This window comes from Aquila chrysaetos, chromosome 20 (assembly GCF_900496995.4).
Source record: "Aquila chrysaetos chrysaetos chromosome 20, bAquChr1.4, whole genome shotgun sequence".
In the NCBI taxonomy this organism is placed as follows: Eukaryota; Metazoa; Chordata; class Aves; order Accipitriformes; family Accipitridae; genus Aquila; species Aquila chrysaetos.
In genome coordinates, this window is record NC_044023.1 from 8,982,029 (window position 1) to 9,001,575 (window position 19,547).

Genomic DNA, 19,547 nt, shown 5'->3' on the forward strand with positions numbered 1-19,547 from the left:
CGGATAGAGATTCCCTGGTGAGAAATAAAACTGAAGTGAATTAGCAGTGCACTGATGAGTGGGTCAGTGGTCTCGATCAGTGATGGATGATAATAGGTACTCTTACGAGCTTGCAGCTTTAACACTTGATTACTAGGCAAGTGTCATATGAGCATAGTGCATCTTACAAGGAAGGCTCTTCATGAATTTCTGACACCTCCTGTTCTGGAGGCTGAGCAGCTTCTGTAGTTTGAATTTATGGTAATTTTAGATAGAGTTGAGCATAGGCTGTGATTTAGATGGCTTTCTCTTCTCCAGCAGTAAGACTATGGGCAACAGTCTGTATGAGTTGGAAGGGTATGTAGGATGAAATAGCCTTTACTATATCTATAAAGAAGGATGGGAGTATTGAATTTAGGGATCAAAGAAGTTAGAAAACTGCTTGGGGAATTTTATGTGCTTCTGTGAGAAAATGTTGCCTGGAAAAGTGGGACTTGCAATAGACAAAGGTGAGAACTGAAAGTAGAGACACATAGCAACGGGTTTGCAGGAAAAAAAGATGGTGGGGGGATAAAGGTATTGGAGGAAAAATAGGGAGCCTTAGTTCTCAAGTACCAAATTATGTATCAGGTTGAATAATGCTCAGGAGAAGCTCTTGGGGTCTGATATCTTTCTTAAGCTTCTCTGTGAAACATTGACAAGATGTCCTGTTGCTTTTTTCCAGCAGCCCTCAGCTAATTCCAAAAATACTAGTTTGGGGAAAATTTAAGAAGTTCATCCTCCATTAAAATGGAGACAGTTATTTCTGGTAATGTCTGGGAGATGGAGGGCTGAGAACTGCACAAACCTTTTTTTTATGCTTATTTGAAAGGTCCTTGATAAATGGCATATATTATTTATTAACAAAACATCACCTTTGGGTTATCGGGTGGTATCAATGGCGTTTGATCAAATATTGTATGGGATCCATTATCTAAATTTAGTGTATTAGTTCCCATTTTATTAATAAATTGAAGATTAAGCAAGTGTTTTCATGGTACAAAAAAACCCTCACAAAAAATTGGGGTGGCATAACTGATAATAACAAGTTTGGCTCAGAATTTTGCTGCTTTTTCTATATTTTCTACAGACTATTTAATATTGGTTGCTTATAAGTAGAATCATAGTGTAAAGTAGTATTTGTGGTTGTTTGTTTGTTTGTTTGTTTTTTTACAGTCATAGGAAGGATGGCTATATTATGGCCTGAACTTGTTAGTCTTATTGTTTAAAATGGAGTGATACATTAAAAAGTAATGAGCATAGCAGTCTGAGTGTGTCTCTTGCAATACTAGTGACACTATGATGGATTAACAGCCTGTAAAATAGAAATGCATGCTCTGGCAAATATTTTACCTAACACTTATTAGTATATTTATGGATATAAATTTTGCTTTTACTTTGCATCTTTTAAGCATAATCATGCTTTAATGTATTTTAAAAAAACCCACAACAACCTAATAAATCTGCTATTCTTCAGCAGGAGAAGTCTGAGCTTCCCATGGTATATAACGTCAAGCTATATTATCAAAATGGAAGTAGAATTGGACTACTATATACAAGTCAGAATTTGAAGCCCCAGCCCTTGTATTTTTTTCTGTGATAGGGTATTATTGTGTTAGATGCCAGAATTTTTCATTATGCCCAAGTCCACTTTTTCCACTGACTTAGGGTATTATAGGAGTGCCCTAATAATAGATTGTTTCATCTGCTTACAGGCAGCAAGGTTTTGACTAATGTTCACTAGAACAAGTAGCCACTTCCATTGGTGGAAAAAAAATTCAATCTTAAATTTTGATTCTTGCCCAAAGTAACAGTAACTGCTGAAGAAGTGAAACTTGATTTGCATAAAGCAGTAAGTCTTTAATAGATGTTATCAGGTTCCTATTGTGACCTTAAGACAATTAATGAATTGCCTACACTCTTTATTGAAACCTGTTCGTCTTTTGATAGTTCTTGGTGGTCTCACTCTGCAGTTGTGATCAGATATTTAAGATGGTCTAATATCCTTACTCTTCAGGACTTTTTCTTAGTTGATGTTACATTAAAAACAAAATATACAAGTTACTGGAATTCATTACCATAATGTGCTTGCTTTATAATATATGTTATTTCCATTAGCCTTTTGAGATAACGTTTGATTTTCAGGATCAGTCAATGTTCATGATAAATAAACAAGACTCACCAAAGTGATAGAGCAGAAGTAGATCACAGGTTAGCAGCTGCTGCCATAGAATTATACAAAATTAATTTTCTGTAACATTTCATAAGCAGCACTGTGTTGACTAAACTACCAGTTTCTCGATCTGATATTCAAGACTTCAGAAGTCACATTTCCACCTCAAAACTCATACTTGTGATGCAGGAATTAATTAGAAAGTGACAGAATTACAGGCCTCTGAAGTACCTAATGGCTTTACATAATTACTGCACTGTTTCTTGGATCAAAAATTATGTTATATTTTCAACATTGCAATAAGGACAGTATTTTGAAAAGAATTAAATGTTAGTCTAAAGTTTGCAGGCTGCTTTCAGCTGAGTGGTTGCAAACTTAACCTCACTGATGACAATGGGTCATCTGTCATCTGTCGATGCAAAAGGAGCACTCCTTCGAAAGAGTCTGCTCAGTACCACTTCCCCTCTTTCTCCTGCCTTGAATACATCTTTTTTGGTACCTAGTGTTTGTGTCACTAATCCTGCCAAGATCTGAAGTAAAAGCAATGCTTTTCCTAACCTTTGAAGTCTATTTTGGGCTTTGACAAGGGTCCCTTAAAGTGGCTCTGAGGAATTTGCAAGGTTTGGGTCAACATTCACAGGCCATTATAGATATGACTAGGGTTTTCATTCTAGTGTGTATACAGTAATGGATTAGCACTTAAATATATTGTGACCTTTAGTCATCATTTGTATCATCAGAAGAAAAAATGCTAGGCTGGTTTGTTTCTATAGTATTCTGTCTGTTATGTTAGAGCTCTCAATTACAGTTTCTCATTTTTAAGTCCTATCTTTGGTTTTCAGGTATTTTGAATGCATTGAAAGCATTAACATTTACAACCTAGCACTAGCCTTGGGAGTAAAAATGTAATTTATTTGCTTAGAGAAGAAATCATTTCCTAGCATGACACTCAAAAGAAACCAAATGTGGACTTTGTCTTAATAGTTGAAAATTCAAAATAAATGAAGCTTATGTAAAATGGCACTAACAGACCAGAGCTACAGTGGACTGCTGAAATTGGATTTGGTTAGCTATAAACATCATTAGCTTAAAGCATTCTAGCTTACCAGGCAGTGTTGAGCTCTCATAGGCTGGGATGTGATAATGCTTTGCTCTTTTACATTTTAACTCCTTGTGGAGATGCTAAAGCCAGCTGAACATAGGCTTTGTAGAAGCTAAATTAACCATGTGTTCCTTGGGGTTTTATGGCAAACTGTGAGGTTTATTTGGTGTTGAAGTGTGCTAAAGATAATGTGACAGTAACCTAAAATGCTGTACTTGCAACATATTAATTGTGAGCGTATATTAGTATTTTTTTTAAATCCTTAGAGATTGTATTTATTCTTATGTAACTGCTTTTGATTATATGTAAACATGGGTTGCATATACCCTTAATATTCTCATGAGCTAAAATATTAGTGATTGATTTGACCTGAACAGTACATACAAACAAGATGATAATGTTACAAAGTTGCATACAAAATACTGCCGTGGTTTAGAATTTTTGCAGTATTTTTATTTCTACAAGTCACTAGCTCATGCCCATTATGTGAAATTGTGTTCATTTAATCCAGGGAGTAACGTTACTTGACCTCAATCTTTGTTGTAAGTGGGTTGGAATCAGTCAATAACTAGGCATTCCCATACCATTGAAACACTTAGATTTATACACATGGGACCTTCATAAAATTCTAGGAATACATGTACGTATGTTAAGTCTCTACAGAATAGGTCTAATGTGCAGTCTCTTGCTCTTTCTCAGATGTACAGCTCACTTTGAAATGAGTAAACCTGTGTTCTCACAGCATGTAAACAGTACTTGATGAATCCTTCCACCATTGGATTGTTTCCAAATAATAAATCCTGAACATTCAGATTTTGCCTTTCATCTGACAATCTCAAAGTGCTTTGTGCAGCTGAGATTACTTTTGTTATCCCTCTACTTCTCCTGTTTTCATTTTCCATGTGTAAGTTTATGTGAAACATTATACTTGCAGAGAAGTAAGGGAAAAGTTGCATGCAGTTGTTAAAGGCTGGAAGAATTTTCAGTACAGGACATTATATTAAATTGTTTATTGCAGGAGGTGGCTATATCCCTTCACTTCCTCCCTTTTTTCCCCTCCCACTGCCTTTATTTAAGGGATCACTTTTTTAAGAGAAGTATTTCAGAGAAAGGAAAAGGGGGGGAAGGGACATTTTAATCTCTTGAATCAAACAAACAAAAAAAGCACTGTGGAGAACACATCTGAGTGTTATAATCTCAGTATTTAGAATTGTTGAGGAATATACTACAAAGGAAGTATTAATGCCACATCGTGCAGTGTAGTTAGGACTTGTCTATTTTTGCAGTATCTGAATCTTCTAATCTGTGTGGAATACAGATAATCTGACGTATTTCCTTTTTTTAATTAACTTCCAGTGGAGGTGGCTTGCATCTTCAGCAAGGCTTTTAGCACTTTAGCCTTCTACATTTATTCCTCTCTGTTTAGAACTCATTGTAGATAAGCATCTGAAAAAAGAAATACAATAAACATTTGTGTTAATTATATCATTTCCTCCTACTCTTCTCCCCTGCACCATATGTTCTCTTCTCTATGCCTCTCGATTGATTTTTTTTTTTTCTTTTTTTTTTTTTTTTATTAGGGCTTGATACGTGTCTAATCAGAAGACCTCAAAGTAGGCTCTGATGATGCAAATGTGACCATGTTACTGTACCCTTTTATAAGTGTAAATACATCTGGAGGTAAAGGAAAGAACAATGGGATTGATTTGTCAGGTAGAGTTACTGTATGTATTTATGTACAGGACTTTCCCTTAGTCTGTGTTTTGTACTTCAGCCTTTGTGTCAAATCTCATATTACCCTTTGCCCTTGACTTGGGGTTTTTTGTTTGTTTTTTTTTTTCATTTGTTTTTTTGGGGGGTTGGTTGGTTTGTTTTGCTTTGGTTTTCCCCCAGTCCCTCAGTTATTTTCCTGAATGGAGTCCACTGCAAAAGCTTTGGGGATACATCAACTTTCTCTGACTGTGCCTGTGACTTTCTATTACCACACTTGATGATTCACATGTCCAAATTTTATTTCTGCTTTCATGGGGAAAACAGCTTCTTTCATTTTCTGTGAGATACTAAAATGTGCCATTGTACTTGATCATCAAAGACACAGCAGGAGGTTAGATGCCATTTTTATCCTTTAAAAATGGGATGCCGGGGCAGGGCGATCCAACTTAATACACTTGTATGGGGAGCTCTGCTTCTGAGACCACTGGCATGTAAGTAACTTACCTGCACTTACTGCTAAGATGCACTTTGGTTTTAGAACATAAATTTGCTAAGTGCATAAACGTTTTCCTTCTCTGATCAGTTATCTGTACGTACTTTTTTCTTGTGGGACCAGCATTAAGGATTCTTCCAGATTTGGCAGTTACCTATAACAGCATAAGGACATGATAGAAATGCCACATTACTTCCAAAATATAAATTAATTACTATGCTGCTTTGAAACTTAGCTTTCTTCTGACTTTGGTCCAGGATGTCATAAGGCTGTACCAAATAATGAAGCACACAGCTATATCCTCAGTATAAAGGAGTCAAACCTTTTGGCAGAACTTACCTCTCTTTTTCTATTTATTTTCCTTGGTTCTTATGCAAACCCACTTAGGAAAGTTTCTGCATCTTCCTCATGAGGACAACATGGGGGAAACAGTAACATTGGTTTTGAACCTGGTGTCTTGACTGCAGTGATCTGCTTACCAGGAATAGTCAGCAGTGGTCAGGCCAAGATATAATAGCTTGACAGAAAGAGTTGTCACTTCTAGTGGTTTATATGTATGGTTTGTATGTGTTAGACCACTGTTACAGTATAGGTTTGCTTTCCATTCACTGAATCATTGAGAGGAACTAAATAACTGCATGAACATAACCAGTGTGCGTTAATGAAAGATGCTGAAAGCACTCTATGGTATAATGCATACAAATGTTTGTTAACACAAAAGGAGGTGGCCATGCTTGTACTGTCAAGTATAAATTTCTTTTTCAAGCAAATTTTGTTTTCTGAGACTAGCAATAAGGAAATAGGATTTCTATATTAAACAAATGTGAGTGTCCTGTTATACATGCCAAATGCATAAATTGTAGATCTGATAAGGTATTGAATGTATAATAAATATAAATAAAGTCAAGCTTTGACAAGTGATTTTATCATCTTTTTTTGCCAATAATTATTGATGGGTTTAATACATGTTAAATTTTTCAGGACTGTTTAATACAGGCACATTGTATGTGCTTTCAAAAAGTTTCTAGGGCTCCAAGTAATTGTTTGAAGAATGAAGCTGTTACTTGTCACTAGTGCTTTGTGTTGTCTTGAAGCAGATAAGGATCTATGTTAATGTAAACCTGAAGTTTGAGTCCCACAAAATTAGCCTTATGAATTTCCTTCCTGAGATTGTTTAGCATGTAAAAAAGCTAAACAGCACAAGTAGTGAGGCAGTCCACCATTCCTGCTTCATTCCTAGTTTTGAAAAAATACTATTGTTTATATAATATGTTCAAAGGGGCCCACAATTCATTATATACGGTTAGTCAGCCATGTGCATTTTTACGTTTCTGCCTGTAGGTAGGCTGAACACCTGGTGACACGGCAGCATATTTAAAACACTGCTTAGAAAATCCACAGTAACAGCACAGATAATAGGACTTTCAAAAAGGTTGATTAATACACAAAATAAGTGTCTCTTTCAACAAAACTTTCATTATTGCCTTCATATGAAGGTACAGACAGAAATGTGATCTATTTACTGTTCCTGGTGGGGATGGCCAGCGGGTGGTGAAAGTTGCAGTGTACCATGCTGCTCTGTTCTATACAGTTTCCCTAAGGTAGTCTTTCTATCTTTAAACTTCTAATTTCTTCTGAGAAGGCAGAAAGCTTTTATCAGCCAGGTGTTGAAGAGAGGTTTTGATATTTAAAGCAAACTGTTCAGTGCTCTTAGAAATGTTAACGAGGAAAAAAAATACAGGTACTACACATCTAGCTTCAAGACAGAACATGTTAAAGAAGACAATAGTATACAAAGGCAGAGTGAATATTTTGAGGTGTTAATTCTAGCTACAGAGGGAAGAAACTAGAATTCTGGAGCGGACACTGGAGCTATATTGTATGATGCAAGGATGACTCAGCCCATGCTCAGATCATCTCCAGGTCTTGCCATACTTATTTACATTAAAGTTCAATTGCTATTTTAAGTCTGTGCGTTTTAGTGGAGAAGGTGGTGAGAAACGAGCAGAGGGAGAAGAATAAAAGCAAAGGGAGGGAGGGTAGATTTTAAAACGCAACAACAAAAATACCTGGACCAATCCCCTCCCGCTCCCCGCGCTGCTCTCTCCGTGGAGGAGCTTGTAATCCTGTGTTTGCCATATCAAGAGGATTCTTCTATGAGCATAAATGAATAATTTATTCATAGGCTCGAGTCAGTTAGCCCGCATTGATTTACTTATGCTGCATTTCTTTCCATTCATAAGCCTTTGCTGGTCCCGGTCTCTCGGATAGCGACTCGCTGCAGCGCTCAGGCGTGGGAGGCAGCAGCAAACGTGCCTTTATGCACAAGGACGTGCCGTATATGACTCGATTAAACGTGCGAGCCTGACCTAAACCCGGGGCTCGCTCCGGGAACCCGCTGCTCCCGCTCGTCGGCGATGCTACCTCGGCGGGGATCGCCGCTCTCCTCCTCGGGTCCGCCCGCGCCCCGCTCGGCGCGGCTCCGCGGCCGGGATGCTGGGCGCTCTCGGCGCAAAGGGCTGAGCTCCGGCCATCCTTCGCCTCTCCGGGGTGTGTGACAGATGCTTGTCACGCAGCGGTGCCCTGCCTGAATTGGCCGGGTCTCCGGTGGGTGTGCACGGCCCCCCCACCTCCCCTCCGCCCCTGCCGAGCCCTCCCTAGCTCAGCCCCCGGCTAATGTGCAGCGCGCTCTGCTCGCCTTCCTGGAAGGGCTCAACTCCACTTCCCGCTCCTCCAGACTTTCTCTGCTTTTGCCATACAGAGGCACCCTCCCTCTGGTCCGGCTCCTCCTGTGCCTGCCTCTCTGTCTCCGCGCTATCCCGTTAAAAGGCTGCCGCTCCTGCTCCGCTGAACCAATGCGTTGGCTGACTTGATCCGGGATGAAGGCTGGAGGTTATCGGCGAGGGAAAGGAGAACTCTAGGCAGCTTTCCATTTGCAAAGTGAGCAGTAATTGCAAGAAGAGAGCCTCCCTAGTTGGAATCGATAGTCCGCTTTCTTGCTGCTAAGGGCACTCTGGAGCAGCAGTAGGTCACTGAAGTAACTCCAGCACACTGCTGACTGCGGAGTTGTAAAGAACTACGTGCAAGTGGCTGCAGTAGTGCTGGAAAACGCTTTGCTGTTACCAGGGACACAATAGTTTTCAAGTCATTAGAGCTTTGCTTCTGGTCCTCTCCTTCCATTACACAGAGAGGGTCATTCTTTGGAGGGATGAGGATGGAGCTGTGATTTCTTCCAGTGTCGTTCTAGGGGAGGGGGTAAGGTTGGGGACAGAGGCTTTAGAAGCAAAACCCCACTGCTGCTGAGTTCGGCTTTACTTGAATTTCCCCAAATCTTTCCAGGCACAGAGAGGCGCAATGCCAGAGAATCTGAATCTTCTTCGGGCTTTTGGGGGGTTTTTCTTTATCTTCTGGACAGCTTTTAACACAGCCTTAGTGGATGTGGTTGGATCGGAGCAGCAGATCCCCTTGTCTGTGTAAGTGCTTTCATGCTATTGCTCTCAGGACTGTGTTCAAGGATGAGAACTTGACTGCTCAAGTTCTTACCTTTTTGTATTGCAGATATTTGACTGTTCGAGGCACCTTTGCTCCTCTGTCAGCTGTGTTTAAAGTGGTAGTCTCTAATGCGCTCAGCACTACTTTGATTTTATTGTAGGAGCATGTGTTGGTGGAGTATGTGGCCGCAGAGTCCTAACTTAAGTGCTTGTATTTACTGAAGTTGATGCTGTTAACTCCTGATGTGAGAATTTATCGTTCAGAATTGTTTTGCCATTTTATCTGCCTCTTTCTTTTCAATGGATACGTGTTATGTTGTGCCAAAGCATGTTTCTGTACAAACTGATTCTTTAAACTTAAACAGTGCAGGTTGGGTAGTTTCATATCAGAGGCCTTACCTTAGCACAGCGTCTAGTTTGTGCTTGTACTTGAACAGCTTCACTAATCTTTTGCTGAGCTTAGGTTCCTTAGTGATGTCTTTAATGCAAAATTGCTAGGATCCTTCTGAGTGCAGCTGAAGCTGTTACAGTCTGTGTTGCTTGCTATGACATGTGTATTACATTTCTTCCTGTTTCTCATTTTTTTTTTTTTTTTTTTTTTTCTTCTCAGTGTAAAGCTCTGGGCCTCAGCATTTGGTGGAGAGATCAAATCTATTGCAGCCAAGTACTCAGGTTCCCAGCTCCTGCAGAAGGTAAGGATCTCTTCAGCTGTAATAAGGAAGGTTTTAACAGAGAAAATGGAGGCGGATTTGATTTTTTCAATGAATAGGAAAGCAGTGCTGTACATGCTTTGGTCCAACATCTATTTTTGTATTGTATACTAGTCCCTGATGACCATTTGCATTGCACTGCACTACCTGGAGAGTCCTTGATTAAACTGACATTTTTCTGTTTGGATGATTTTTTTGTTTGTTTGTTTGTTATCACTAGAAAGTAAACTCAAACACTTTTATTTCTTGAAGTCTAGGCTTTAGCCTAGATTGCAGATATTTAATCTGGTTGCTGCGTTGTGGTGTTGATGTTTCTGTGTAGAAACAGCAGCTGTTTCTTATGAAAAATGTTAACTTCATTCAAGGAGCAGAATTAGTAGATATTGTATTATTTTCACCCTGTGCTGTATGTACGCAATTCACTGTATCGGGAGAAGGCGGCTGCACTGTTGTTTGTCATCTCTGCAGTTTTTACAATCCCATTATTCCCCCAATCATCTCAACCCAGTGCTGGGATGTATTACATCATTACAGATAAGAGGAATGAATGTGGTTATCTTCTTGCTCAGCTGCACAGCTGGGTAATAAGCTAGTGAAGTATTGCAAAAACTTGAGAAATTGGTATAAGTCTGCATAATTGGGGTGGAGGGTAATGAGAAAGCGGATCTGAGTATTAGGTATATATCAAGGACTGTGTTTACTCTAATTTAAATATGCAACCTATAGTAAAGTTCTGTATTGTAGACAATTTATTTTTACAGCAGCTGCTGAAAAAATATAATGAGAGACTAAGAGGAATATGTTAAGACTTTAAGACTGATTTTGCAGCATTTAATGTGTGATCCTCAAAATGCAATATGGAAATGGAAAAACATAGAGACATTCACTGACTACAGAGATGCTCATTCAACCTATGTGTTAAATTTCTGCTGGTTTTTTGGATGTGATTTTTAGTTCTGAGTAATGCCTTTTTTTTTTTTTTTTTTTTTGTCTGATTGTGAAGGAAATTATTCCTTGAGCTTGTAGCACTTATTTTGAAAGGCTTGTGTATGTGTGAAATTATGTAACGGACAGTACATGTAGCAGTTGAAACATAAAGCTTATGCTAGCCATGTAAAATGAAAGCAACTGACTTAATGATCATTAAAGGCATATGAGTTCCTTAGCACTATCTGTCTTTTCAGTGTTGTACAGCCAGGAATGCAAAACATGAACTTCACTAAGCTAAAATACAGAGCTATTAAGAACAAAAATATCTGAGGTCTCTTGCTACCTCTCAAGGCCATTAAATGGCTTCACTTCAATATATTGGGCAAACTTTTATTTTAATCTGAAAATCTGGACATTCAGTATTTATTATACTTCTAGCTCACATTCTTTAAAGTCTGTGTAGTTTTATATCATCACATTTTTGTATGAACTCCTTAAATTTATACAACAGATGGGCCTTTCCATTTTGATTAGTATCTAATCAAGTGTTATTAAAAGGCTTTAATTTTTTATTGGGCCATAACAAACAGGTGCCTTTATTTAACTTTGGAACTGTTCCATGCGCAGCCATTTTTGCACTAAAATGGATTTAAAAATGAAATGTACCAAACACAAGTAGTCCAAAAAATATAGAATTTCCTGTGTGTTGAAATCATGCTAAAATCAACAAAGAATCAGTATGAGATCCTTAATCATTCTTCTCCTCCTCATAGTAGATACTGCTGTCATCCCTTCTGTAATGTATTTTTTCTCTCTGAAGTAGCAAGATTTCTTCCTATTGGTTGTTATAATTGTAGGTAATTGGAAGCTATTCATTTTACCTTTGCATCAGCATCCTTTCTATTTCACTAACAAATCTGTGCTCCTGTTTTTGAAGGTGGACTGTATATATTCATTCTAAGCTATTGTTTTTGTTTCTTGCTTAATGATAGTTCATTATTTAATGAAAGAGGAAAGACAAAACGCAGATTTGACAGGTATTTAGAGCATTTTTATTCCTCTATCACATCCTCTTTTTTTTTTTTTTCTTTTATCCCTTCTGGTTACAGTAGTTTTAGGAAACCTCTGGTGCTTTTTATTTTTATTTAGAATTCCAAGTGTCTCTGGCCTTTTAAGCTTGCTATTTCTTGCTGTTGATCATGGCAGATGACTTTAACATGTATCTTTTTGTATTGTTATAAAGTATATTTCTTCTGTAAGTTTGCGTGAATAAAAACATACCAAACTTCAAGATTTGCAAGTATTTTCAACATGCAAAGTCAGTGACAGAAGTTGTCATAACAATTAAGGAAGTGATAGCACAGTAGGGCTCTAAATGCAAATGCCTTTTTTTCTCCCCCCTCCCTCCCCACTAGCCAGGCATCAAGAATCCATTTGGTATTTACTGTGAGCTCTGGGTGATCAGAGTCAATGTCTTTTTAAAGTCAAGATTCCACTTTTAGAAGCAGTGCAACTCCTAATATTACTGGAGGGATCCACACTTTCTGATTATGAATTATGCATTGTTACACAAATGAAGATATACAATGTATGTATAATAATGTATCTGGGCAGTATGGATTTCTCAGTTACCAACTGCTTTGTAGTGCCATTTAGTTTAATAAAGGCTTGCTAAATGAAAAATTAATGTAAAGGTTACTTGGTTCATTTTGTTAGCATATATAGTGAGCCCTACTTTCAAAGGAATGCGTTTGAAATCAAAGTGTGATTGACAGTCTCTACTGCCCAAATGTTTTACACATTAAGAGTCATTTGACCCATACTAAAATTTCATTGAGCAAATGAAGTTATGCAAGATACTCAGTAAAGCAAAATTAAGCCAGGTTATAACTGTGAATATTGATTTAGTTATTACAATTCTTAAGTCTTGCTGTCCTGTGAATATCAAATGAATAACCAGCATGGCTGTCCTCTTGAGTTTCAAAAAGATGCATGAGAATATTTTTGTCACTTTTTGAAACTATTTTTTAAAAAACCCACTGCTTGCCTTATCTTAATAGGAAGCTTTATTATTTTATTGCATTATGATAATCTTATCCAAGTATGTTGTTATGCCTCCTAAGAGTATATGGGATATGTGATTTTTCCAAAAATTGACTTTAGATGAAATACAGACACTGCAAACAGCTCAGAAAACAATAATAATTCAGTAGCTAATTTCAGAAATGATGATGAGCTTTTAAGCAAAATTAGCACTTAAAAATGTAGCATTTTAATGTTCTACTACTTGCTTTCAAAGTGAAGGAAGACCATTCAGTGTTCAGAAAACCATACAGAAGAAAATAGGACAATATTATTGCTAAGTTATCTGTTTTATGGAGGTTTTACAGTTGTCATATAGATTTGGCAGCGTACAAGAAGCTGCTTGGTGCTGTAGACGTGCATACTCTTCACCTACTTAGCAAATACTGCTGGGGCCTAAGAATTGATTCAAATTTTAATTGTGTCTTAGGTGCTTATATTCCCCCCGCCCCGCCCCGACTTTCAAAAGACATCTGCCTTATTTGAATCTTGACACTTCTTTAAACTTTTTTTTTTTTAAATACTCTGATTATGTTTAGTGAGAACTGTAGTAAATGCGAGAATGTAGTCCACTGGCAAAGCCAGGCTTTAAGTATAGGTTGCAAAGCGAGTGTTAGGTACCGGGAAGATATTCACTTCAGCTGCTACGATTAGAATTTTGGAGGAACAGACTTTGGGGAATGCTACTGTTCACATTACAGTGTCCATGCTAATAATGTGTTTTCTATTCCATGCTGTTGCAAAATAATAGTAGTAATAAAATGGAAGCAAAAAATGCAGGTAACATGCCTTCTGTTAATGTTAAAAATAATAGTTGGTACACAGTAAAGCTTTTCTAATATCAATGAAGTTTCTGATTCTCTAAAAATGTAGTGTGGTCTATGCTTTCTCAGATTTCTTTTGGAGAGACTGCTTTTTTTTTTTTATATTCTGAGCTTTGATAATTCATTATTTGGTCCTGAATAGTCGATATTATTTTATTGCAAATGTAGGAACAGTTTCTAACTGAAAAGAAACTTTTATTTATTGATTCTGCTATAAAGGTTTCTTAATGGAGACAAGTTTGTTTAAGGCTATCTCTGATTTTTCTTATGTAAGTCGTCTAACGGAGCCTTCACTGTTATGTAAGCACTGACTGCCTTGGTCTCAAACAGTCTGTAGTCTGCATCTGCCTACTCCTTTCAACAAATTTTTCATTGTGTTAGGAGTTCTCAAATCATTGTGTTCTCTCAAAGCACATTTTTCAATCAGTATGGCACTCCTGTTTTTAAAGGTTCAGAATTGCATTCTGTCTTACTGACTAGATTTGGTGCTGTATCTTGTTAGTTTCTTACAACTATGGAAATGTCGGTGCAAAACTAATGTAACGGGGTGATTTAGATCAATTAGCATTCAGGTGGTGTATCCAATTCATGCAGTACATCTATCTTTAGTTTTAAATAGTATAATAGTGACTTAAATTCTTTGCGATGTTTAGTCCAATCATCTTGATGTTAATTGCGTTTCTTTTATTCTGCCTTATGTTGGTTTTGGTTTTTATAGGATGTTTCTTCTCTGCTCGAGACACTGCAACCTTTGAAGGAAGGGTCAGTAGGATTGAGACGTGCAGTTTAAAGGATAGACATAGGCTGGCTTCTTGGATAGCAATTTAAACAGCCAGCTGAGAAATTTTAAAACTGAAGAAATAATACTGGGTTTTTTTCCTATCAAAAATAGGAGAAAAATGATCAAAAAAACCCTGTAGATGTATGACTGACTTTTAAAAAACCCAACACTACCCCCCCTGCAAAAATCCCAAGTGAACAGCAACACCCCCCCTAACCAACCAAAAAGAAAACCAACCAACCAAACAAAAGCAACCCAACAACCCCCCAAAACCCAAACTCCAAAACCCCACTAGCCAGGTAAATGATATAGAGCTTTCTAAAAGCTCTATTCAGAGTTAATTCATTATAATTCAAACTCCTGAAGTCTGGATTATGTAAAATGTGTCTCCTAGCACTGAATTAAAATCAAGCATTAGAAAACAAAAGAAATATGCATCTGAGAATCTTAAATCACTTTAATTCTGATGATTAATGCAAATGATGTTTTGGAACTTGCAGATCTTGAACCTACCTCCCTTTTAATTCTTACAGATCTTTGGGCTATATGAATCACAAGGTTAGTTTCCATGCCAAACTAGTTACGGAGCACTTCAGTGTGTTTGAAGTATTTAACGTTGTTATCTGCAGACATAAAAGTGTAAATTCTTTTGGATAGCTATTTTAATTTTTCTTTGTTCAAGAAAAAAAAATAATCAAGCACATTCATATGCTGCTACCGTATTAGGTGGAAAAACCTGCTGGGTCCGACACTAATTTTCAGGTAGCATATTGAATTGTAGAGGAAAACATTACAGTGCTATCAAACTTTCAGTAGTGTTGTCTCTCTCTCTCAGTAACAGAGAATAGTTTTTCCTTCTTTCTTGTAACAAAGTTCTGCCTTCTCTGGAGGTGTTGGAAGATTTTCTTTGCCTTCAGTGAAGTTAGAAATGCATCTTGAATGATCTGTGGTCTTACTCTCATCTCCTGTTTGAATGTTATGTTAATTTCTTGGTGTTGGTAATGTTTTTAAAATGCAGTCTAAATCAGCCTGAATGTCAATCGTTATGTTTTATATTTCTCTCTAACTAAAAGGAAAGCCCTGTTTTAAGCCATGGTGATTTCATGCTCTTCTGCAATCAGCACTCTATATTTTGCAGTATTTTCTGTGTCTTTCTGGGTTTTGCAAGCACAGCACGATCCTCTTACTTGTAGTATTGAAAGTACATATGTTCTATTGTTAGTATGTAATAGAAATATGAGATGGCTTCAGTAAGTTTATGATACATGCATTACACTTTCAATAATGTCTTTTAATATGGAAATTATTGAATGGACAATCCAACTGGAAAACATTGCATCTTGAAAGGAAATGAATGCTAATTCCCTTGCTTAATGCATTTATGGTTGTTTGTTTTCACATCCTGTATTGGAAAATGCTTACATTTCAAGGTTAAAAGAGCCAGTCTCCATGCAAATTATCTTGACAGCGAAGGTATGTAGAGCCATGAATAGATGCTGCATTGTAGTGGTGATTCACTTTTAAGCAACTACTAATCAATACTCTACACTTTCAAATGTCATTACTGTTCTGTAGGGTACAATTTTTTGTTGCTGATAATAAGTGGTTACACATTGTACAACACAAATTATATATTGATAGGATAGACTGTATTTTAGGTTGCTGTAGAAACTTCACTGAAAGGTCTCCATGAAATACTTTGATTAATATGTTGTTCTTAAGTTCCATTTTGCTTTTTCTATGTATAATGTTTTTGCAAAAGTGCATGGACCCTTTTTAAAAAGTTTTTGTGACCCTTTTATCATCTGCCCAGTTCACATGTAAAGCTTAATTACTTTCTTAGAATGAATAACAAAATTATTACAAGACTTGTTTTTGCACAGACTTCCTTTTTCAATACTTTTTTTTTTTTTTTTTAATTAGAATTGGAGAGAAGTTGGGAAGGGTCTTGGAAGCCTTTCCAGAGGTGATGAATTCTAGGGACAGGTACTTTCTGAAAATATCCTTCCCTTAGATCTCCTAGGACTTTACAGATGGAGTTTTCCATCTTATAGTTGATAACTAGTACACTGTTTCTGAGGTCGATGATATAAGACATGAGGAGATTGTGATTGGTCAAGAGAGACAGACTTGTTCACATAGGACTGTACAGATGTTACAATCAGTGTATTGAATTTAATCAGTGAAGAAAATAGTAGATAGTAGAATATAGAGCACAGGAATTAAGCTGTCATAAAGCCCTCCTGCCTAAGAGAGTTGGCTTCATGCAGTCTTTAGCAGGGTCTTAGCAGTAGCTAGAGCACCTTGGATTGTTTTATCAAGCTAGACTTGAGCTGACAGTAGATAGAGGTCAAGTTTAGAAGAAAATAATTTGTTTAGGTAGACGAAGGTAAAATAAGGTCATCTCATCAATGGTGCTCTTTGAGAATGAAGGGAGAAAAAGATTTGAATTTATAGCGAAGTTATTGTTAGGTGCATAACTGTATGTTTGAAATGTTCTGGATTCAAATCTTGGACAAGCCTATTGGTGGGGTGTGTGTGTTTTTAAATGTATCTTCAAAATAGGAATACCTGACCAACTCCCAGTGCCAGGCAATTTTCAGGAAGGAGATGGCAGTTGAGGAGGTGAAGGTGATTGCTGCAGTGGAAGACAGAAATGCATAATATGCTTGCTGGATGCTTTGTGTGGGAATACGATTTTCAGTTCATGCACATGAGGTTCAAGTTTATTTACTGGAAGATCTCTAACACAGAAAAAATGCACGTTTTTCAGAAGACTCTCAAAACACTATGAGGAAGCAGATTGCCTTGGTAAGAGTTTTGGAGGCAGAGATGGGCAGAATTCTTGCTTCCGCTCCTAGACTAATTTATGTAAGTAGACATAATCTTGTATAGATGCCCTCAGAGAGACTGAACTCTTGCATTAGCTTCCTGTTATATGTGAGGTTTCCTGTTTGCTAGGAGCACAAATTAGTTTTCTCTTGCTTTTCACACTGATTCCTTTTGCACTTATTACAAGCAAGAGTTATTCTCTCTCCTCTCTCTATTGACTCTTTTTTCTTTTTTTTTCTTTTTTCTTTTTTCTTTTTTTCTTTTTTTTCTTTTTTTTCCTTTTTTTTTTTTTTTTCTTTTCCCCCCTCCCCTATCAACTCCACCCATCAAAACCAATTATGGATGTGTCAAGACACTGATTTACAGAAGTCAGCAGCAGAGGAAGTCACAGACTCCAAGTGTTCTTGCTGCATCTGGTATCTGTGGCTATTGTGAATATACTGAGGGGATGAGGGAATGTTTTACCCTCAAAGATTCATCTGATCTCATACATTTTACCTGTTCCCCATTGCTGCCATATTTTCTGGTAAAATGGCTGATGTGGCTGTCTTTAATAGCTGTAGAGAGCTGAGAATTGAGTGGGAACCTCACGTATGATAAAGCATATGTCAAATCCATATTTATAAGGCTACAAGTGTTCTAAACTGTAGAAACTCGTAAAGGTAAGACACTTACGTTGCTTAGACAGAGAGGGACAACCAGTCCTGAATTCCAAAAAACCTTTCAATGTCTGATGCAGGCAGGTACACATCTGCAGGTACACGAGAGAGAATAACCTTCAATTAAGCTAGAAAACTGGAGGGGGGAAAAACCCCCAAACTAAAAAAAAAAAAAAAAAAAAAAAAAAAAAGTATTTCCTCTTGCAGTAAGGAAGAAAGTGTGGAGAAATGTAAATGGGGCAGGGGAGAGGGAAGAGAGGAAGAAAACTAGGTCTGCTTCACTAGACCGTGATTTAGTGCCATGAGCTAAGCTGTGCCTGAGCAAAACTAGTAAAAACTTGAAAGGAAATATGGCAATATTCTTCACATGCAGAAAACCAGGAAGAAGAATAAATATGTTCTCCGTGTCCATGGTAGATGAACAAGAGCTGGTCTTTAAACACAAGAATTAGGTTTTCCTACTATCACAAACTTTTTTTTTTTCCTTTTTTTTTTTTTTCTTTTCCCCTTCCCCTGAGAGAAAACACTGGAATAGGAACTCTTGCAGGGTGGCTTTTCAGAACAGGTTACCTGCTGTTATGTAGATCTCATTGAATGGCCTCATGTTAGGAAGATGAGCTACATAATCTTTTATTTTGGACTATAAGCAATGAAAGTAATTGTATTTCTTCTTTGGCGTCTATATCTATGCACTGTTAAGCTTTGAGCCTTTATCTCCTTAAGACACAGCTGGGAAGTCCTTCAACTTTGAGAGCAGAAACAGGTTATAAAACACTGTCATTATTGCTGTACAGGTTGGCCAGGTTGGCTGAATGCTTACTTTTTTCCCCTCCCCTTTATAAGCATACAATCAAATGATCTTATTAAAGTATATGGCTTTTTACTATAGAAGGATAAATATATTAAATATAACAGATTAAACTTGTAAGCAGTCTTCATCTATTTGACTTGGTCCAACAACCACATGGTAAGAATTCAGCAGGGTTAGCTTTTCAAGATGTCTCAACATGTTCTTATGTTAAGTGTAACTATGAAGTACAGAGGTAATAGAGCTTCACTAGGGCGTGTTAAGACAGTGTGATGTTCCAATGAGAGAGAAGGAAATGGTTGATTAGATGTAAACTCCTGGTTTATTCCTTATATACCTGCCACATGTTCTAGTGCTTTGCTATCAGCAATTGTTGGTATTTAGCAAAGTTTCTTCTTGACTCTTCTTACTCTTGAGAAGATTTTCTAAGCACTACTTTTGCTGAATTTTTGCGTTTTTTAGGTAGAGCCTGTTTGGTTGGTTGGACAGAGTCGTCAAGGCATATACATTCTGGCAATGACTCTTAATCAGAAAAGTGTTTGCCAGGTGGTTCTTTCTAGACATTTGTTCTGTCTGTCAAGATTCCTGAAAGAACAGTAAAGAGTTAAACCAATACATTTCATTAAGGTGACCAAAACAATTTCTAAAATATTAGAAGCCATTCTCTTTGTCAGATCACTTGCTCCTACTCCTGTGTTTTGCTTTTGCCTTCCGTAGTCTGGTGTGTTGTTTTATTGTTGTCTTTCTCCCTGTCCTCGCTTTCTGAACTTCCTTATTTACCTTATATTTGAATCTTTCTGTTTTAAAATGGGCAGATGTTCTAGAAAGAAATGTTTTCATCTGAGACTGATGCCAAATATTTTGCATAAATCAGTTTGCAGTACCGGAGGCACTTAAAAAGATAGGTATTACTACTTGTCCTTCAAACTAG

The 19,547-nt window shown here is 37.3% G+C and overlaps 1 protein-coding gene and 1 long non-coding RNA gene across 7 annotated transcripts in view; one reads left to right on the forward strand and one right to left on the reverse strand.

The window, feature by feature from the left end:
• Positions 1-4,463: 4,463 nt before the first annotated feature.
• LOC115353846 lies at positions 4,464-8,038 on the reverse strand. Its single transcript, XR_003927721.1, has 2 exons — positions 7,924-8,038; positions 4,464-4,739 (listed from the first exon to the last, which is right to left on the reverse strand). It is a non-coding gene; the product is annotated as an uncharacterized LOC115353846 (long non-coding RNA).
• Positions 8,039-8,246: 208 nt separating this feature from the next.
• Positions 8,247-19,547, forward strand: part of CACNA2D3 (calcium voltage-gated channel auxiliary subunit alpha2delta 3) — a 481,763-nt gene continuing 470,462 nt past the window's right edge. For 3 of the 6 annotated variants that reach the window (XR_003927719.1, XR_003927720.1, XM_030043855.2), the window contains exons 1-2: positions 8,348-8,972; positions 9,601-9,682. Coding sequence is in view for 4 of the 6 variants with exons in the window: in XM_030043855.2 (XP_029899715.1) it covers positions 8,854-8,972; positions 9,601-9,682 (201 nt within the window). In the remaining 2 variants the exon portion in view is untranslated. Of the gene's footprint in view, positions 8,973-9,600; positions 9,683-19,547 lie in introns of all 6 variants that reach the window. The other 3 variants (XM_030043854.2, XM_030043853.2, XM_030043852.2) reach the window with 2 other exon arrangements.